Source organism: Osmerus eperlanus, chromosome 18 (assembly GCF_963692335.1).
Source record: "Osmerus eperlanus chromosome 18, fOsmEpe2.1, whole genome shotgun sequence".
NCBI lineage: Eukaryota > Metazoa > Chordata > Actinopteri > Osmeriformes > Osmeridae > Osmerus > Osmerus eperlanus.
The window spans coordinates 8457633-8480409 of NC_085035.1; the positions used below are offsets into that span (position 1 = coordinate 8457633).

The following is a 22777-nucleotide window of genomic DNA, read 5'->3' on the forward strand; positions in this document are numbered from 1 at the left end:
TGTCATCAATAAACTGCTTCCAATCTAACTACACACTCGTGGTTTGTTGGAAGGCCTTCAAGATCAACAATAAGATGTTTCACTATAAGCAGTTTGACATTCAAGCTAGCCAATAAGGTTGTGGCCAGGGGCTCAGCCACACCAGGCTTCAACATGTATAAACAAAGGAGTCACGATCAAAAGTTAGAGGTTTAAAGGTGCTGTAAAGCAAAGTCCATGATTTGCTTCTCAGGACATTATATACGTGTGAAATGAGTTGCTGAAAGCATGTGCAAAGTGCGAAAACTTTGTCGCACTGAAATGTGGAGTTAGACCGTTGAACAGTTTCTCACCCGTTTTTAGCTCAGGTTTTGTATAGCTAGTATTTTGTATAGTAGCTATATCTGTCACAGCCACCTATCTACGTCAGATCACAGACGGTTTATAACCTGCATTCTGTTACTCAGCTGGTAAGATGCAAAGACAAAGTAATTAACACATAAAACACTCAAAGACTGCAGGTAGGTCTGTTCTGATATCTGCAATTGATTTAGCTAGTTGTTGCTGTTGTTGCTAAATTCAATAAATTCGAGGGAGCGGGATGCTCCCCCAGTATCAAGCAGAGAAGACTGCTGATTTTCTCAAGATTTCAAAGCCTAATTTAACATACTTGTCAGTGTTTTTTTTCATTCGAATTTGGATGGGTAGTTAACAACACATTCTTCTGTGTTGTGATGAACTGAAAATGAGTTTTCAGTTCTGCTTTACAGCCACTATAAACATAGCCACACAGGCTATGTTGGAAATGCATTGTTAATACAATATATTGGATTTGTACTGTACGAGGGTCCAGTAGTAGATAGATTTTTTCTTGATTCTGACTAAATTAAATTGCTGCAGGTTTCTTTGCCTTATAAAAATGTTTTGTCCATCTGCAGACCCATTTTTTTTTTTATTCCTACTGAAATATGGTCTATGCTGCTGATTTTCACAATCATACATGGATAAGGTTAGAAAGTCCTAGAAAGTTAGCAAGACAAACACTATTGGAACAAATGCAAATGGCTGAAATAACTGTGGTTTATTCATAGGGGAGGGCTCCGATAACATACAGTCTATATAAAATGTGTTTATTAAAATTGTCTCCTGTCTGAAGTGCTTTGTGTGATGTACTGACTGAGGTACTGGCTTTTTAGGATCAGTACTATACTGGCATTAAGAAAAAACGGTTATTTTATGCGCCAAAACAAGCAGTTGAACCTCAACGATTAAAGGTCCCATGACATGCTGTTTTTGGATGCTTTTATATAGGCCGTAGTGGTCCCCTAATACTGTATCTGAAGTCTCTTTCCCGAAATTCAGCCTTGGTGCAGAATTACAGCCACTACGAGCAGTCCCACAATGAGCTTTCCTCAGAACGAGCTGTCTGTTGCTTTAAATGCTAATGAGGAGGAGAGAGGCGGCACCATGCGCTAATGTTTACAGTGGATTTATCGCAATGGCTCATAGCCCCGTTGCTGTAAGATGCCTCGAATTTGCCCATTCTCATCTGATCACCCTGGTTTGCAGAGGTGCACACTCGGTTATCCAAATAAGTGTACAACACTCGCGTTACAGTGTGTGTATTCACACACATACTTGATGCTATCTACCTTTACATTAGCGACAGTAACTGAGCTGTTAGTTGTTAGCTGCAGAGCTAATGTTACAGCCACATTCTGAAGGTGACATTCTGACATCATGAAGGGTAGCAAGCTAATCATATACAGTAAAGCAACATAATTACTGGGGCACGTGCCCCAGTATAAATCTGCTGTGCCCCAGTAAAAGAAAATACACAAAAGTGTACTTTATACTTAAAAAGGACACAACGTCATTTGGCACGGCCGGGAATCGAACTGGCAACCTTCAGATTACTAGCCCGCTTCCCTCACCGCTCAGCCACCTGACGCACATTACAAAACTAAAGAACGTTTCTAAATGATAGGCCTACCGATCATCATATTTTGACTAAAACATAAAAACAATATTACATGAAGCTCAAAAAAACAGCATTTGCGCTCATATGAATGCGAAAAAAATGTGTGTGCTCGCATTAACTTTTGATGTCCCTGCCAAAGCTGATATCCAACTTGCGTCCCTGAACTGTTGTATAGTGGGTTAAGCAAGGGGAGTTTCTATTTCTATTCTGATAAACAAATCTATTCCGGGACAGGGGCGTAGCCACGGGTAGGCACAGGCCTACCCAATTAGTTCTAAGGCCTACCCAAACACGTAAATATCTCCAAAAAAGTATGCACCGAGTGCACATCGCAAAGTAAATAAGTAAAAAAAAACTGAAAAGATGCCTATCCAGATTTTTCTAGGCCTACCCAAAAATATTTTTCTGGCTACGCCCCTGTTCCGGGACTAGATCTCTTCGCATTTGTCCCAAAGATAGATATGTGTGAACACGTTTTTTTATAAGCACAGTGTGCGACTAAAGATGACAAACTATCAGAATCTATTTACCCCCATTTAAAAAACTACAAGTCCCACATTTCACAAGCGGCATTCGCCAACACAGTAAGCCTACAGTTTTATGTGATGATGCAGTCCTGTCAGAGATAGAAAGGTGAACAACGCTGGAAAAAAGTATCGGTATAGGCCATGGGCGGAGTGGCTTTTGGGACTTGAGCCCCCAATGTTTTCTCAAATGCCCCGAACTTTGGGTTGTCATTTTCAGCGCAGGCAGTATGCACCCTCGAGGTCACTGTAATTTTAGTATTATACACTGAACAAAATTATAAAAGCAACAGTTTTTGCCCCCATTTTTCATGAGCTGAACTCAAAGATGTAAGACTTTTTCTATGCACACAAAAGGCCAATTTCTCTCAGATATTGTTCACAAATCTGTCTAAATCTGTGTTTGTGAGCACTTCTCCTTTGCCGAGAAAATCCGTCCACCTCACAGTTGTGGAATATCAAGATGCTGATTAGACAGCATGATTATTGCACAGGTGTGCCTTAGACTGGCCACAATAAAAGGCCACTCTGTATTGGGGGGGCCGAAAACCAGTCAGTTAGGGTTAGGGTCAGGGTTAGCTAACCCTAACCATCGAGCTAACCCTCGACCTGACCCGCAGTCAGGTTGAGACCCCGACCTGATGAGGATGACCCAATGAGGACGATGAGGATGACGAGCATGCAGATGAGCTTCCCTGAGACGGTTTCTGACAGTTTGTGCAGAAGTTAACACCCTGACCTTATGTACATAGAAAAAGTCTTAGATCTTTGAGTTCAGCTCATGAAAAATGGGGGCGTTGCGTTTCTAATTTTGTTCAGTGTAATTCACATCATCGCAATTTATTCATATTTTTATATAATTCACAACTTTTGAAACAGAGTGGGCTATCTGTTGATATAACAGTTAAATGCCAAACTGTAGGTAAGTGTAAACTTACCTACAGTTAGCTGGTGCTTTAGTCAGAATAATAAGAATAAGACTTTATTTATATAGCACATTTCATACAAGAATTGCAGCTCAATGTGCTTTACATAAAATCAATAAGAAACAATAAACTGCAAATGTTTATTCCTCGACAGGTCTGCAAACGCCTTTGTAAACCGAGATTTGTTAACAATGACCTTCCCCGACTTAAAACAGAACTGACTGATGTATGCCATGACTGATTTTGAAGGGAAAAGTCCCGCTGATCTCCATCATTTTCTTTGGAGCAAAAATCTGAGCGAGAGTATGGGACAACTTTATGCACTGGCCTGTTTGGCTGTGACTATCCCTGTGTCCACTGCTTCTGTTGAGCGGTCATTCTCGGCATTAAAGCGAATTAAAACGTATGCCAGAAACACGACCGGACAGACACGACTCTCAGCATTAGCCTCCATGTCCATAGAAAAGGACCTTTTGATGGAACTGAAACGCACAGATAAACTGTACAGCAGAGCCATTGAAGTTTTTTTGAAAAAAGAAAGGAGGATGGATTTTATTTTCAAATAGGTGCTGTGGAGAAGATCCGTGTTGGTAAGTGCAAGCCTTTAATTTTGTATTTTTAATGACTTCACTCACAGGTCACAGCTGCGCCAACATGTTCAATTGTTTCAAATATTCTCAAAAACAGATGCAAATACTTTGATTTTCAATGAATAGTTTGTTTCGTTATCGTCTCGTTGGTGACTTATGTGAAACGGCGATAATGCGCAGTTTATTGGACAAACTTGTTTAAGCTCACATAGCGTACTTTTGGTGGACTTTAGTGGACAAACTTTGTTGACTCATCTCTTATAATCGCCTTTTATTTTTGAGTTTTGACAGTATCCGTGATCTTAGTTTTCTACTCTTAATTGTGAATGCGAGCTTTTTGATTTTCAATGCTCCGGAAATTAAGTGTTGCTCGACTAGCCTATATTAAGGTGATGTAATGTGTAAGTGTGATTCTGTATGGATTCTCCAGCCGTGGTGTCAAATTGATGCTATTGTGAGGTGTATTAGTTTAGGTAGGACTAAGTATGACGTCACTGAAGGCCTAGGCGTGAAATGCACGGCCCGCCACTGTTCCTTAATAATATCAGCTAATATTAAGCTAAAGACATTACATTTCACAATTGTGTTTCACATCACAAAGTAAAATGAGTAAATAGTTATCACCCTGGCCTCTTTGCTTGTGGCGTTTCTGCAGCTGCCTTGCAGTAAAGCTATAGTTAGCCTAGCTATCCCCCAAGTTAACAGATGCGAAACGAATGTTCTGCTACAGGTAGTCACGCGTGTTTTCGTGACGTTAGTGACGTAGTGACGTTGGTAACGTCAGTGACTGTGGCTAGCAAATTAGCCACCGTTAGCTTCACTTTTCGCCACAAAAACTTGAGCCTAAACCATGCAACGGAACGTAAATCCCAATAGAAGCAACTCAATCGCTACCAAGACGAAACTTTTGACACCTAGGTTGTCTATGTAGGCCAAATATTGACTAAGTTTTAGGGGGGCAAAAATAATAATAACTAGAAAAGGCTGTTCCTGCGAAACAGCAGTGAGAATGCTGAAAACCTGAATGGGGATAGCTGACCTTAAATGTCTTAAAAAGTATAAAAGTGAGAAATACCAAAAGTCATAGCCAACATCTCCTGAAGGAGCTGAACGTTTTGATACAAAAGTTGTAGGAATCGGTTAAAGTATGCAGAACGAGTTAAAGGCCAAAAAACGGCGGAAGAACTAAGAAGTTGATATAACTAGAAACGGCTGTTCCTGCGAAACAGCAGTGAGAATGCTGAAAACCTGAATGGGGATAGCTGACCATGCTAAAAAAGCTGAAAATAGTGAAAATTTAGTAGAAAGTTATAAGCTGAAGCTTCAAAGCGCCCGAAAGGTATTTTTGAAAGGCGCAGGAGCTGGACGAAGGCATAAAACTACAGAAAAGAGAAGAACAATGCAAAAAGAGAAATAATTCAGAAGAATTTGAAAATGTAGTAGAAAGTCATTTGCTCAGGTTTCAAAAGGTCTGAAATGTATTTTAGAGAGGACCTGGAGCTAACTGATTAAAATGCTGCAGCAAAAAAAGTTGAACTATTGTGGGTAGTAAATAAGATCATGCTACATCTAACCAGCGGATCATCTTGCAAGTGTGTCAAAGTGGTATTTTTTCAGACTGTATTAACACCGTAGGCGTGAATAATGCATGCATCGTGATTGTCGTCCATCTGTAGCCGAAGCTAAGCTAGAGAGAGGATGCAATGGAACATTTCCTACGTAAGCTACATCTACTGCTTCAAATTGAAAACGGAGACCATCTTTTGATTAAAGACAAGTTCCTTAACCTCTGTTGTCAATATCGCCAATACAAAGTAAATACTCTTCAGTTACGAAGCATTTGTTTGTAGCTAGGTAACATTTACATTTAGTCATTTAGCAGACGCTCTTATCCAGAGCGACTTACAGTAAGTACAGGGACATTCCCCCGAGGCAAGTAGGGTGAAGTGCCTTGCCCAAGGACACAACGTCAGTTGGCATGACCGGGAATCGAACTGGCAACCTTCGGATTACTAGCCGGATTCCCTCACCGCTCAGCCACCCGACTCCCCTGGTAACGAATATTGTGCCTGGAAAAACGTAGCTAGCTATGTGACCTGGTTTCGCCGTATGATGACAGTCGTAGCGTCACTAGAATGGAGGCTAGATTATGTACACTTTAAGATCAATGTAGCTACATACCTTGTTTGGCCAATTTGGTCGATTGTGGAAAAAAGTTGAACCGTTTTTAGTTATGGAGAGCCATCGCGCTAGCTTGATTATAAGAGAGAATAACAGAAATGTAGCTAGAATCCACACCTCAAACAAGTTATCCTAGACGCAAAACTGTACGTCCAATACAAAAAATAATGATATTTTCCGTGACCCAAGACGAAACCAGAGATATCCTTTATATGTCTGTGCGGTCAGAAATACAACTCTTGGCAGTTTCGAAAACGTGTACCCAATTCTGCTTTCATGGTGCGTGTCTGTTTGGTTGCCACGGTGATGGCGCAGCTGTGATAGCTAAAGAGCTAGGCAGAGAGAAAAACGAACATTTACCTAGCATCCACACCTCAAACAAGTTGACCTAGACGCAAAACTACACGTCCAATCAATAAAATTAGGATATTTTCCGAGACCCAAGACTCTGCCGAAACTAGAGATGTCCTTTATATGTCTGTGCGGTCAGAAATATGTCTCTACCGGCAGTTTCGAAATCGTCTTCCTTCCTGCTTTCTCTGACGGATTTTACCCACCTCTCCATTGAAGTTAGTGAGAGAATTTGAAAGGCTGCTCTCGCTTCAAGGCTCATAGCTGAAAATCTGTAAATGTGAGCTCTTTAGTAGTTACATTGGCTGAAAGAGGACAATTTTCCCTACATTTTAAGGTATAACTTGTTTCTGTAAGTTAAACTATATGAACGTTAGAGGAATTTGTTTGACAATTTAGTTGAATATCAGAAAAAGAGCAGCCAGCAGAGTGTGCCACTCTGCTGGCTGCTCATTCATAAAAATCAAGAATGAGCAAACATTTTAATGTATTTCAAACTGTCATAATTCAAAATTGGCTGAATATTTGAAAAAGCTGAATCATGTGGGAATAGCTGAATGTCTTGTGAACATTTTAAAGGTTGAATGGTGTCTCTAGCTGAAAGTATGCTGAAGTAGTTACGTTTGAAAGAGGAGGAAGCGTTTTAATGATTTGAAAGGATTTACCATTACTTTTAATGGGAGAATAATTTGCACAAAAACCTTAAATGTCTTAAAAAGTATAAAAGTGAGAAATACCAAAAGTCATAGCCAACATCTCCTGAAGGAGCTGAACGTTTTGATACAAAAGTTGTAGGAATCGGTTAAAGTATGCAGAACGAGTTAAAGGCCAAAAAACGGCGGAAGAACTAAGAAGTTGATATAACTAGAAACGGCTGTTCCTGCGAAACAGCAGTGAGAATGCTGAAAACCTGAATGGGGATAGCTGACCATGCTAAAAAAGCTGAAAAGTGAAAATTTAGTACAAAGTTATAAGCTGAAGCTTCAAAGCAACCGAAAGGTATTTTTGAAAGGGGCTGGAGCAGCATTCCAACAATGATTTGAAAGGATTTACCATTACTTTTAAAGGGAGAATAATTTGCACAAAAACCTTTATATTTTAAAAAGTATAAAAGTGAGAAATGAGAAAATACCCGCAAGCTGAAATGAATTTCAAAAATGTGTGAGTGACACAAAAGAGGCAGTGTGGAAGCTGAACTGCATCATCTGCATCATCTTAACAAAGCTAAGAGCTAAAATAGCCTACAATGCGGGAGAAGCTGAAAGCTGAACTGTTAAACAGAAGAAGTAGGCTAGCTAGTCGGAACAAGAATATTATCGTTTTAACAGCTGAAATTATAGTTGGGATAGTAATAGCAGTAGCAGATGTAGCCTACCATTGAGTGCGTTTACTCGGCTTTCTTAGTAGGATTCAATGTGTTGATGGAATGAAACATACAGCAGTAGAGCCGATACAGGAAGACACGGCGACACTTTGTTGCAGAAGGATGATGGTGCAAGTTTTGTCCGTGGAGCATACAACGATTAATAAAGAAGAATCATGTAGACTCGTTTATTGAGTAATCGCATAACTAATTACACATGTAAACGGAGTAATCGTATTATTGGCATAAACCGACAATTGCTAGTAATCGTGTTTCTCATGGTCAAGTAAACGTACCAATCACCTGTGTGAGAGACTGAGTGGTGCGTGTCTGTCGTTACGGTGATGGTGCAGCTATGATTGCTAACGCGCTGAGGGCAGAGAATAAGAGAAATGTAGCTAGAATCCACACCTCAAACAAGTTAACCTAGGCGCAAAACTGTACGTCCAATCCAAAATATAAGGATATTTTCCGAGACCCAAGACTCTGCCGAAACCAGAGATATTCTTTATATGTCTGTGCAGTCAGAAATACGACTCTACCTGCAGTTTCAAAAACGTGTTCCTTTTGCTTTCCTGGTGCTTGTTTGTTTGGTTGCCACGGTGATGGCGCAGCTGTGATAGCTAACGAGCTAGGCAGAGAGAAAAACGAACATTTACCTAGCATCCACACCTCAAACAAGTTGACCTAGACGCAAAACTATACGTCCAATCCAAAATATAAGGATATTTTCCGAGACCCAAGACTCTGCCGAAACCAGAGATGTCCTTTATATGTCTGTGCGGTCAGAAATACGACTCTATCGGCAGTTTCAAAATCTTGTTCCTTCTTGCTTTCTCTGACTGATTTTACTCACCTCTCCATTGAAGTTAGTGAGATAATTTGAAAGGCTGCTCTCGCTTCAAGGCTCATAGCTGAAAATCTGTAAACGTGAGCTCTTTAGTAGTTACATTGGCTGAAAGAGGACAATTTTTCCTACATTTTAAGGTATAACTTGTTTCTGTAAGTTAAACTATATGAACGTTAGAGGAATTTGTTTGACAAATTAGTTGAATATCAGAAAAAGAGCAGCAAGCAGAGTTTGCTGCTTGCTGCTCTTTCCTATATTTCCTAATTCCTATAAAAGTGAGAAATACCAAAAGTCATAGCCATCATCTCCTGAAGGAGCTGAACGTTTTGATACAAAAGTTGTAGGAATCGGTTAAAGTATGCAGAACGAGTTAAAGGCCAAAAAACGGCGGAAGAACTAAGAAGTTGAAAAACAATAGTGAGAATGCTGAACAGCATTCTCACAATAAAGAGAAACAGAAAAACAATAGTGAGAATGCTTAACAGCATTCTCACAATAATAATAATAATAATAAAGAGAAACAGGAAAACAATAGTGAGAATGCTTAACAGCATTCTCACAATAATAATAATATATATGTGAGAGAACAAAGGTTGTGCCCTTGCCGAAGGCAAAGCACACCCAATAAATAACAGAAAAATAAAAATGGAACAAAACAAAATACAAGCCGCAGTCTTTGCGGGAATCAAAAGCACATATAAGCCGCAGTCTTTGCGGTGTCTCGAGTCCGTCTAACGCCTGGGACACACTGGCTGCAAAGCGCCTGGATGCGCCGCGATTGGCTACGATCGGCTACGATCGGCTACAACTGAGCAAAAGCTGTTCACACCAGACGCGCATTTCTCCGCACCGGTCACCAAGCCTTTCAGCTACTCTGAGCTTTCCTTTTTCACTGACATGATACATAAACATGGCACAGGCTAGGCTATATTTAGGAAACGTGTTATTCCAACAGCCGCCCCAACATTGATCCTTCTCTATGTTGTTCTCTACGTAAAATTGGTGCTGGGGTCATACAACTCCCTGTGCTTTTCAACTTCGAGAATTAATTTGATGTCGTCCATCTCCTTGAATTTCTCGCTTATTTTATAAATCGATTTGGGGGTTCTCTCTCGGTAGGCTATATCTGCACGCGTGTGTGTTGTGTGCAATTTGTTTCTCTCAAACAAACAAAACAACTACGGGCATGCTAGCTCAAAAGATAAATACGTTTATTTTCATTCGTTTTCATCAGGGTAACCACATGTAAAGGCCGTTTGTTACCAACATTGTGTAATTATAAAGTCTACTTTCAAATGTTCACCGTAGTCTACAATTAATGGAGTAAAATCTTAATAACATGTTTTTTTTATTCAAATATATCAACTAATATGGTGTATTTCATCATCCTGCAGCTGATTTCGCAAGCGTCTCGCGAAAAAACGAGCTGCCGAAACGATCTGACGACCCAAGCTGCCTTTGCAGTTTCCAAAACATACAAACCAGACTAGCCGCACTATCTGCGGTCTCTCGAATCCGTCTTGGACCCGAGCTGCCTTTGCAGTTTCCAAAACATATAACAAACCAGACTAGCCACACTATCTGCGGTCTCTCGAATCCATCTTGTACTCGAGCTGCCTTTGCAGTTTCCAAAACATATAACAAAAAGAAGTAGCTTGCTAGCTAACCATTGCAAAGTTGGCTAGGTTTGAGCCATGAGGAGGCTCACTCCCCCGCTGAATTGCATAGTAAACAAACCAGACGTGTAACAAATTTAAAAATGTATGTCTGACTGCACAGAATAACAATATGAGTCCAATGTAATGTTTATGTTACATAAATAAATTAAAAACTGTATTTTGAACTCAAATTAATGCCCCAACAAATGGCATGGGTAAATGTGTGATTTTGGTGGTAGGTTATGTGCTGTTCCACAATGGAAAGCCATATGTGCCAAAACCTGTAATTTAGCGTTTGCGTTAAGACAACATATTTGGCTGTCTTAGGATAACAGAAATTGTCTTCTAAATACGTGCCGTTACCTATCAAAATCCGTCCGAGAGTGGTAGAGTAGACGCAGCGGTACGGATTGCCTTCTATTGAAAAGAATGGACTATAAATGTTTCGAAAACGAATATATCGTGATATATACCATTACCACATTACAATGGAGTCAGGCGAATTGCTTGCGTGGTGCATTGTGGGAAGCGATGCGACACGTTGAGATTTTCTCAACTTTATGCAAATGAGGAGCGAGGGATGACAAACATTATTTTCTGTTGTATGAACTCTAAAGGAGTGGATACATTCCAAAGGAAGGAGGTCCTTGGATTAGAAGCTTTGCCAAAATATAGAAAATCTATGTATTCACATCTATATAAGCAATATCCAAAGGGCATCCTGGAGTCATGACTCCTTTCATCCTACAACAGAGGAAAATTGCTTGTCACCTTGGGCCCTTTTGCTTTGATTTGTCCAGGGAAACCTTTGGAGGCCCTCAATCCAATTAGTCCACTCATTCCCAGCAAGGCCTGTTTGAGGGGTTAGGATGAGGTCTGCCTGGATTTGTCTGAGGATTTGATACTGGCCTTATGGCCTGGTGTTTGGAGTAGGCCGACAGGTTAGAGTATACTATCCCAAGCAAATTGGTCAAGATCAGCTCAGACTGGTTCAATGGTTTCTACAAATCCTAAACAACCTAAGAGGATATACTTTAAATGTTGGCATTCTCTAGGAACACCTCTGTTTGACAAGGGGTTTGTAGGAACACTTCAGTTTGACAAGAGGTTTCTAAGTCTAAGTCTTTAATCTCCTTATATTATCCTATTATCTATCATTAATTCCTCCAGACAGTCTTTAGAAAGGCCACAATCTAACTTTAAAAATCTGGCACAAAATAAATAAAGAGTTTGTCCTCACACTTCAAACATGTTTGAATTTATGTAGACTTTAATTTTTTTAAACTAATGGACGGATTTCAGATCTGTCTCCCATCCTCATTATGACCAATACCTCCGGCTTCAACTTGTCATCACAATGCAAAACATTTCATTACAATGCCAATAAGACTGCCACGGCAATGAGCCAGTAGAACTCATCCAACATTTCCAAAGCGGTCATAAATCCACTAATTGCATCCTGACCTTCAGCAAAAGGGCAAGCAAGTCTGCACAGGTATCCCCAGTCCCAACCTTTGACTGGCATGTGGGATAGGAAGGATCAGAAGCAGATCACTTTGCTGATGATGTAACACTCAGTGGGCCTGCTGATTAAAGTTTAAAGCCATGCTGGTGTGGGAAAAAACCACTTGGCTTCGTCCAGATAGGCTAACAGAAATTGTGCAGGGTTTCCTTCAGGATTTATCCACTCTGTGATATGTGCCCCCAAACCTTTGATTGCTTCCTACCATCTCCTAAAAGTCTATGAAATGTAATAAATAAATAAAATAAAAAATAAACCATATTTACAGATACATAATTCGGTTATGAAAGCTTCTCCTTTAAGACATTTGAATGTATTCAACATACTCATGTTGAGCATTTGTTATGAACACAAAATGCTTTACAAATACGGAAAAATCTTCTATAACAAAATATTTTTTTGTTTTACCCCCACTTTTTCAAAATGTACCAGCGCATTACATGTCTGGCTCATCCACAATTTCAGTTTATTTGGTTGCTTCTATGCTTCACAGCCGCTCAATCTCTTTGGCGGCAGATCTCACTCTCACTCATTTGAGTCTTAATAAAAATACAAATGCACTTTCTATCTAAAATGGAAAATGGATGCTTTGAATGAGAATCTCATTTTTAAAAGACTCAAATGTGCTGTGCAGCGGACACAATTGTAATGTATTAAGCTAAACAGCGCCCCCAGTCAATTGCATTTCCTTTTTCAAGACACCACGTTATTTTAGGGACAAAATTTTAACACGAAAATGCAATCCGTCAGACCTCTCATCAAGGCAGGTCTTCAGTTAAAACGTCACATTTTCTCTGTAGACCAGAGACAACCTACCCAAACTTGACTTTCGCGGTCATTGCATGATGTCAAAGTCTGTATTGCTGCATGAAATGTCAAACCGTTATTCCATTTTTATTTTATTATTGTCATAGAACGCCCATATGACATGTGAAAATGCAATTTGCATTATCATTTGAATATTGTCTCAAATAACACTTACATTTATTGAAAATTATCATGTATTTCTGAAATTGCATTATTGTTTGAATATAGTCCCCTATGGGCTTCCATATTGTTCTGTGTAGGCTCAGTAGGTTTATCAACAACATTTGGATGACTTTGTGCTTTTTTTCCATTATAGACGGGCAGGGTTTGGAATCCTTCACCGCCCTCTGGGTTAAGCGTAAGAGAATTATTGTGACAGCAAGTGTTTCCCCATAAAAAGACACTATGATAAACATAGAGACACTTTCTATTCAATTTATTTACTATGTAAAGCATCTGGGAAAATGCAGTGACTTTCGATGTTATTTTCAGATGCCTATTGCCTGCCAACATCAAACTCCCCAGCTACGTAATGAATGCATTCTACACAGAAATCCACATTGTGATATGTGGACTGCGCTATTCGTTGTTCAATCAAAAGGTAAGATACTACAAGGAAAGTAATTCATTAAAGTCCAATTCTTTCATTCCATTGGACAAATAGTGAATGAAGCTGCAAGTCTACAATGATCAGCCTTTGTCATGAAAGAAACATGCTATGGGTAGCCAAAGTATTTCTGAAAGTTAATAGCTTGTGTAGAATGAACCTGTCCGTCAAACTTCTCATTCCAAAAAAAATAAGAAATCCAAAAATTGTTCTCGATTTTGCTGCTTTAAGGTCCTCCACTCCTCTTGGAAACATTTCCAAGAGATGTTAGAACATTTTGTGGAAGGGTGATGCAAAACCCACCAGCCCTAATCAGCACATTTCATTAATAATTTGCTCTAGAGGGCAAAGGGCAAGAGGTCTAGACCTAGAGGTCTAGGGTGAGGGAACTCATACCAGGTGTGAGGATATGTATAACGCAAAGGGCTAAACCCTACAGGGATCAATGGCCCCTGTGGGAGCCATCACTTCCAAAGACAAATAATAAATCACTTAACACTGTAGCTACCTTCCTCCACCCATCTTTAGCAACGCTGTATTCAGGAGAACCCGAGAAGACAATAAGGTTTGAGGGTTCTTTGACTAACACAATGCCTGGAAAGGAAAGAGGGGAGGGGGTATATGAGAGAAATGAGAGAAATCAAGGCGACAACATCATAGAGCACCGCATTACTGTGCAGAATCTGATACAGGGACAGCAGCCCCACAGCAGTGCCACTGTAAGGACAAAGAAAAGGAACTGCAGCAATTTGAGGAGAGATGGAGTGCTTGCCAATAGCCAGTTGCAGAACAGGGGCTACCCAGGCTATGTGAGAACACATGGATGACTAAACAGAATATAGGCCTAATCGCTGTAGGGGGTTAAGACCTCTTAGTTAACCACAACCCCTTTGTATGAACAGCACAAAGACCAACTTATGCCAGATCTAAAGGACCTTATTCTAAAATGTAATACAAAAATATATATAATTTGCAATCAATAATACGTACAAGCTTTCCAATGTTCAATGAAGCCTACTTCAACACAATACAATTATATTTGGCAGACTTAATTGTGTCACAATTGCGGCAGACCCAGCTTTTGAACTTAATAGGCCTACTGGATTGCCAATGCATCAAGCAATATTAACCTGTTTGGATAAACGCCACCTGGAGAGAAAAAAATCCACTGACAAAGGCTACACATAGATTGGGTGAACCTGCTGCATGCTACATCAGTGACATAGTGTAGCCTGACAGATGAACACATAGGTACCAGCATGACCTAGGCTTTTCCATTCCGAAATAATTTGTATCTTGCATACAGCACATCTAATCCAATATAGCCTACCAATAAAGATTTGACATGGGCGGAATTTACTTCATGAAGACGAAATATTCAAAGTAACCTTGCTGTTATAAATGAGAAGAAAGCGACCTAAAACACACAACAACAAAAAACAGCACTAATACTATTAAATGACTGAATATAATTATGCAACTCAAGGGCAAGCTATAACTGGCAAGATTTAAACTGAATTAATTCAACCACTTTAGAAGATAAGCTGTTGGGCTATAGCATGTAACTATGGATGGGAAGGGTGGCACTATATCATCTTCAAAAACAGAACAAAGCTAAACAATTCTTTTTCCATGATATATCGATATCGCTATGTTAGACTGGCATACGCAATGACATCATAGAAATCTTTTTTACCGATCGACCAGATCTTCAGCAACCGGAGTCCCGATGCAGTCCTCCTCACCAATGCGGAAAATGGTTGTTCACCTGTGCAGAGCCTCCGCGCCCGGGTTGTGATTTCTACGTGAAATGTATCATATGCTTTGAAGGACGTAACGTCTACGTAAAACTGAAACACAATGTTGAAAATTGGAAATACATTTGGTCAAATTCCAACACAGGACCCTTGCACAGACACGAGAACAGAGAACGATGTCAATGCCAAGCAAGGGCTGAGTAGCTAAAGGTTTTGACAAGAGAACACTCCCTTTTCAATTATGCCTTAAGGACTTTATGCTTAAACAGCACCACCTCGTGGTGTAGAAATTCAAACTAATTATTTTCTCACATTATGATCATTATGAAATAATAATAATAATATATTTTTTATATATAACTGGACAGTTGGAAACAGTGAGTAGCTTACCTCAGCCTGCATGTAAATTACAGACAATATTAATATAATCCAGTTTGATACATTCATTTAGATTGAATTATGGCCGTTAAATGACATCTATAGATACAGACTTTATTATTCCCATCATGAAGGGCAATTTATTTGAGAAGCTTGCACCCACACACACACCAACAAATGTATTGGATCTAATGTATGTAATCAAGTGGTGGTGATACAGAACTGTATGTAATTTGGGTCAATGTTCTGTAGTGTTAGTGTCATTTATTGGTATTTGGCATACTTTTATATATACTGTATATATCACAGTATATATATCACATGCATTGTGTACATCCTACAGAGCCAGGACCCTCTCAGGTAGATCTAGAAGGAGAAAGAAGTGTGGGAGCACAGGAAGAAGGGAAAGAAAGTTACAGTGATGATGAAGATGAGAGATGCATGGTGGAAGAAGACAGAAGTCATAAAAAGGATGTTGACCCAGGTTTGTGGCCAGCAGATTTGACTGACAGGGACAGGGAGGCATTTGTGAGGGCACTGGCCAGCAGAGATGATAATGATGATGTACACATGCAGACTTGCATGTACAAATCACCAGAAGTAAATACTGTGCTAGTACTTGTATTGAACTACAAGAAGCAAGACAGTTGCAAGCCTTTAATTAGTTATGTAAAGCTTTTGATGGGACAGTTAGGTCCCAGAGGGGGCCCTAATTGGATAATAATTGGATTTTTTTGTCATGGAGACCAAAATTCCTGGCGGCGCCCCTGCCCCGCTATATACAATTAATGGACAAGGTGAAGGCATACAGAGGGACGTTTTCTGCCGAGTTGATAGCTGTCTCGGGTTATACAGAGTTAAATGCCACCTACCAGACAATCAGAAACATCACAAATTTGTATCTGAAATATTGACAATTGAAAATATTTTGAATATGGATATTTTTCTAAACTCGCATATAAAGCCTAGTAATTTGAGAATTGTATAAAAATAAACTTTGGACAGTTCAAGTATTACCTTAGTATTGACCATAACAATATTCCAACATGTAGCAGATGAAAAGAGAGCAGCAACTGTATAATGCACCTTCACTTGTGAGTTTAATAGTCAAATCAATAGCTTGCACAGTTATGTGACTATATCTTACAACAATAACAACACGTAACACATCACATATCGTCCAGTAAAGTCTAAATATATTGAAAATAATTTCCATGTTAGTGATAACCTTTTGTCTTTTGACAGTCCAAATTGCTTATCATACACAGGAAATAATGGTCTGGACACATTACAGTAACATTGTAGAGGCATGATCTTTGTACTAGAATGATTATTTTATTATTGTCACGATTTTGTCCTTGGTTGATCACAGTATGGCACATTCTCCAGAAGAAGGCTCTTTCGGGGTCGAAGCTCTACAAGATGAAGTAAATTGGATTAAAAATGAAATGCAAATATTTCCTTATATATCTTATAGTGCAAGACAAAAATGAAATGGCATGGAATAAACTTACGAATCGTCTCTTGTGATAAATGCTCAGCCTGAATGACATTTAGACGAAGAATACTTTCCACATCGGAGCTCATTTTAATCATCTGAAAGTATAAGGCAAACAGCCCAATGCAGACAAATTAGCTATTGCAAGACACACTGATCGATGTATACACAGACTGATAAAAATGACAGTATGGAGCACCCCACAAGCTATGTGGGAAGGATTAAAAAATTTAATCTTTATGACCTGCAATAAGGTGATTTTTTTCTTCTGGTGTACATATTGTCTTTAACGCTCAGCATATGCTACTGTGTTTACCTATCAGTATCACTTGGCATTATTAGCTATTTTACCTTATTTATGTTTTCTTCTGAAGTTTCCTCCTTGTTTTTTCTGTATTCCTCATTTATTTTGAACCTTGCAGCTGTAAGACAAAACAACTTGAATCAACACAAGGTTATGATAGGGTTAGATATCATACCTAAACACATAGGCTCAATGTAATACTTTTCATGCAAGGAGGTAGCTATGATGTAGTAGCCTACTACATGTCGTAGGCTACTTAGCCTACAACAACAGACTTTGAATTAGGATATGTAGCATAGTTAGATTTGCTACTGTATATATTATATGTTATAGAATATAATTACAGTGTAATATTATTACACTGTAATTACAATAGGATGCATGCAGAAGCAGCCTGACCAAACGTTAGCACCGTAAATGCCAACTAGCCATTTCCCTATGCACAACTAGAGTAGCCTATACCCTGTACTAATTGCTACCTGTCAAAGCTCTATCGTCCTCTTTGAAAACATCCATTCTTGTCCGATGCAAAGCTTTGAACGCTCTCAGTACCTGCACGGAAATAAATAACCATGGAATAGACACAATCTTGAATAGCTACCACTACTTAGCGAAGCGAGTATTCCTTAAACAGCTAACTGTCAGTGTCAACACTATGCAGTACGGCAGATACCACAACACTGACCCGAGTTAAGCAGGAACAGAGATTAATTCTCATGTTTTATATTATATATTTCACATGGACATAGGAAAGCAATAATGTATTTTAAAACAAACAACAACAACAACAACAACAACAAAACTAAAACCTACAACTCACCTTCAACCGAGTCCCCATGTTAACGTCAGAACGTGTTGTACCGGACTTCCTGTCAGACTGTGAGGACAGAGCCAATCCCAAACGGTCTGCCTTCTTTTAAACCAATAGTTGTGCTGTAAAGGTCCGCAGCCAATGGACTTTAACCATATTGAGTGTCTGAAACCGAGTCCTTGAAAGTGGAACTTGAGATGCACTCTAGTTTGCGCCATGGCTGACGAGATAACTAAAGCGCAGACTGCTGAACCTGGCGGAGATACAATATTTGGGAAAATTATCCGCAAGGAGATTCCAGCAAAGATTTTCTATGAAGATGATCAGGTGTGCATACACTAGTGTCATGCAAACCATATTGCCAGGCTTTGTAGCTACCGTGTTAGCTTGCTAGCTAGTTATGAATTGCTGTCGTTAATACAATATTGCTAGCTCTAACCCTCACCCTTAGGCCTAATAAAATACATGTCTTTTTTCAGTGCATAGCCTTCCACGATGTGACTCCGCAGGCACCCACTCATTTCTTAGTTGTCCCAAGAAAACCAATCGTCCAACTGTCTAAAGCAGAAGATTGTGATGCAGTCGTAAGTAACTAGTTTACTGTTGGAAGGCTACTGGACATTGATGTCATTGTTCATCTTACTGCACTATCATCGTGGTATTGGAGTGTGTATCTGTAGTACGTAACCAAGTGGGTTGATCTGTTTGAATGGGAGCGTAGCCAGACTCATCTGCCATAGAAAATAAACCAATAACTCGCAGATAGTTTGGTTCCCGGGCTAGAGCTGAGGAGGTGGAATAAAAGCTGCTCTGCATGGCTCCTCGAGACCTGCATTGCCTGCTGCAGTGGACTATCAGACCATGACCAGTAGATGGCGTTCTTGTTCTTAAATTGTAAACACTCAATGCCCACAATGACTCAAATATTCTGATCTAGCCTTGCCACATCTAGATTTTAAGTATTGAATTCAAAGCAGGATATGATCTATCTTAAACAATTTAGGATTTTGACACAAAAAGGACGCACTGTACATTGACTGCTTAAACTCATTTGTTTTATTTGTTTTATCTTGACCTGTGGTGTCTCAGTTACTGGGTCACATGATGATCGTGGCCAAGAAGTGTGCTGAGCAGGTTGGCCTGCCCAAGGGCTACAGGCTGGTGGTCAACGACGGCCCGGATGGCGGCCAATCAGTCTACCACATCCACATCCACGTGATGGGTGGGCGCCAGATGGGCTGGCCCCCTGGTTAGCCGATCCCTGCTGCTGAAACAGACATTACTTATTACTGTCACTTCTGTATTCCCGTTTCAAGAAAATGCTGTCCCCTTGCTACTCTATGGGATGTCAACAACTCTGTCATGTAGACTTAATAGGGAACACTTTCTCTGTTGAATAAATGCACGTCACAAAGGCAGGCTGAGTGATGTTTTTCATTCTTTTATCGTGATGCATAACATGTTTAATTTGTTTACATTTATGCATTTTAGGAGTACATGCTGAAGAAAAACTTACTTTTGATAGAAAATCTTATGAAAATTATTCTACATTAATGGCACAGGATATTGTAGTTTGGGATGCCATCTTTATATTGTGTGCTGTGTGCATGCATTAAAGTGCACCCACATCTCCAGAATCACTGAAAATGAAATTGTTTTGCTGCAAAATGACCAAAGCTATGTATGCCCATATCTGCATGTGCAGAAAAAAATTGATGAGTAATCACACTCTTGGCTTGATTTGCCCATCAGTCTGAAATAGTTTTATACCAGTGAGGCTGGTGAGATGTGGTGCAATGTAGTGAGATAATGAAACAAACTGTATGCTATGTTGAATCACAGGAAATTGCAAGTTATTAATTGTAATTAATCACTACTGTATTTATAGACAAACTCAATCTTTGATGCTATAAATTAGCTTTCTAACTCTGAAGTTGTTGTTGTTGCAAAATCACTCTAAATGATTCCCAAAGAGTAAGTGGATCTATAATAAATCCAGTTTATTAGAGTTCCAGTTTAGTGTTCAGATATAGCTGAAAGAATAGAAAATAGTTATTTGATGGTGTTCAAATAGCTGATATGTAGTATATATGGCAGGCCACAAGGGGAGTGGTGAGAGAAGTGGTTGGCATTCAACTCATGCCCGGGACCTTGAAACGCAGACGGCCCACGACTGTATTATTATTATTATAATATATATTTTTGCATTATGCCACGGACGTTTGACCGACCGTTCGGGAAATCTCCCGACAGCCAGTCCGACCCTGGATGTGGGTGTTTGAAATCAAGTGCCTCAGTTGACCCTCATCTCGCCAGACTTTATATGCAAATTTGAAATTTGCCTTTCTATTTTTTATAGCTTGTTTAGCTTCTTTATAGACGATCAAGCTGGGCTATTTAGGGAAACTAGAATTGTGTGTAGGATTTCAATTTGAGAAAATACCGTTTAATTAGTCCTAATCTGTGATCGTACTATATTTCCTACACGTTTTAAATATGTCCTACAAATGAGCATGATCTTGATCCAATACTGAGATCCAAGACCATAATCTACTGTATATGCAACAGTATTGGCATCACATTCCAAGTGAAACTGAGAACACTTGAGAACCTCTGACCAGTTAGAGAAATTGAAAGAACCAGTGCCACCACTGGACATTAATATTGTTTAAAGCCTGTTGCATGTGTGCTTTATCTGGCTTAATCTCAGACTGAGAAAGCCATTAGGATTTCGCAGTCATTTTGGGGTTAAAATGTAAATAATTAAAGGGCATTAGACAAGGTGTAACTGCGGTGATAAAGTGTATATGAACAAGGTGTCACAATAACATATTTTCTAATATATTTTTCATAGCAATGCAGAAGGCGTTGATAATGTGATAGACTGTCAATACAGGGTTTTGAGGACATGGGCATTGATTGCACCCTATATTTGCAAAGTTCACTTTCTCACCTCAGATTTTTGTCACTAAGCCCAGCCACGTTTAGGATTCCTCTGGTAGGAAGAACCCTATTGTAATTGTTAGTATTCTTCATTATTAGGATTCCTCCAGTAGGGGGAACATTTTGTAATTGTAGGTTTTGTCAGTATTCCTCTGGTAGGCAGCCCCTATAAATTTGGCACATTGAAACTACAGCGCACTAGTAACTACCACACCAAACATGGCCCACATGAGACAATAGGTGGCGCTACAACAGGCCACGCCCCAATTTGTCAATTTTCAAAGTGATGCCATTTCACCATGCCATCCCAAAATTCTGAAACTTTGTACATGTGCCTTATTTCTCATGAGGCACAAAAATGCCTCATGAACCTATAACTGCCGCCATCTTGGATTTTTCTGTACAATAAAAATGTGTCCAAAACTACAAAAATCGTTTCCTCATGAACCGTAGCTCCGATGGACTTGAATCATGGTCCTACATGTTCAAGATACATGCTTTTCTATAGAGTGATAAGCAATAAGGGATATATTACTAAATGGCCAAATTATTAACATAATGGTGAATTGTTGCACATATTCCATATGTCCTTAAAGGAGACATGACATGCTGTTTTTGGATGCTTTTATATAGGCCTTAGTGGTCCCCTAATACTGTATCAGAAGTCTCTTTCCCGAAATTCAGCCTTGGTGCAGAATTACAGCCACTACTACTAGCAGTCCCACAAGGAGCTTTCCTCACAACGCGCTGTTTTGGTGTCTGTAGCTTTAAATGCTAATGAGGAGCGGAGGGGCACCATGCGCTAATGTTTACAATGGATGTATCGCAATGGCTGTAGCCCCGTTGCTGTAAGATGCCTCGAATTTGCCCATTCTCATCTGATAACCCTGGTTTGCAGAGGTACACACTCAGTCATTTCAATGAGGGGAAAGGCGGATATCGCGCGCGCCATAACACCAACAGCAGAACGGTTATCCAAATAACAAAGAAGTGTACAACATTCACGTTACAGCATGTGTATTCACACACATACTTGATGCTATCTACCTTTCCATGAGCGACAGTAACTCAGCTGTTAGCTGCAGAACTAATGTTACAGCCACATTCTAAGGGTAGCAAGCTAGGTAACCATATACAGTAAAGCTACAAAATGATATAGCGTTAGTTAACTTACTTGTCCGAGGTTAGTAGCTGGACGAAGGAGAGTTAGTACTGATCCAGAATTTAATTTCAGCAAGGCCAGTTTTGTATTAGCTCAAGTTGAGGAAACAGTCGTGGCTGAAGTGTCTGGCACAGACATACAAAACAAATGCGCCTACAACAGAAGTTGTGTCGGCGCATTTCCAGAGAAAATAAAATTAAGATACTGGGTCTTCAGAGGCTCGGATGAAGGAACTGTAAAAAGATTTTGTTTTCCTTTGTACATCCAAACTGAGCAAATGTAATGCTTCGTTCGTTTGCAAGCCATGATGTCTCTCGAGGATAAAAACACTTGCACGGTCGTAGCTCAGTTTCTTATGGGCGGGCCAGATTCTCTGGGCAGGCAAAGCAGAGAGAGGGGAGGTAACCTTCCTCCTTGTGACGTAACAAAGAGGAGATTTTCAAACAGAGCAATTGAGCTTTCATTTTCTGAAAGGCGGAGAGGAACACCCAAGGCTTGGTTTACACCGATCGAAAATTCTAGCCACTGGGGGGCCAAAGGCAGGCTAGGGGAACTCATATTAATGTTAAATAACCTCCTAAAGTG

At 39.7% G+C, this 22777-nt stretch overlaps 3 protein-coding genes across 4 annotated transcripts in view; 1 reads left to right on the forward strand and 2 right to left on the reverse strand.

Annotated features, from left to right (window-relative positions):
* The window catches only part of cdc42se2 (CDC42 small effector 2), a 112853-nt gene extending 97568 nt beyond the window's left edge, over positions 1-15285 (reverse strand). Inside the window, exon 1 of one of the 2 annotated variants that reach the window (XR_009932692.1) lies at positions 15036-15285. The gene's annotated coding sequence lies outside the window, so the exon portion shown is untranslated. The remainder of the gene's footprint in view (positions 1-15035) is intronic. The other variant, XM_062484448.1, reaches the window with a different exon arrangement.
* A 1270-nt stretch (positions 15286-16555) lies between these two features.
* On the reverse strand, positions 16556-18230 carry lyrm7 (LYR motif containing 7). The gene is made up of 5 exons (XM_062484447.1): positions 18097-18230; positions 17756-17828; positions 17324-17394; positions 16989-17070; positions 16556-16889 (listed from the first exon to the last, which is right to left on the reverse strand). Exons 1-5 carry the CDS (start codon positions 18112-18114, stop codon positions 16819-16821), a joined length of 315 nt encoding a protein of 104 aa, XP_062340431.1. The 5' UTR covers positions 18115-18230; the 3' UTR covers positions 16556-16818.
* A 12-nt stretch (positions 18231-18242) lies between these two features.
* hint1 (histidine triad nucleotide binding protein 1) lies at positions 18243-19502 on the forward strand. Its single transcript, XM_062484445.1, has 3 exons — positions 18243-18414; positions 18567-18671; positions 19177-19502. Exons 1-3 carry the CDS (start codon positions 18304-18306, stop codon positions 19339-19341), a joined length of 381 nt encoding a protein of 126 aa, XP_062340429.1. The 5' UTR covers positions 18243-18303; the 3' UTR covers positions 19342-19502.
* Positions 19503-22777: the final 3275 nt, after the last annotated feature.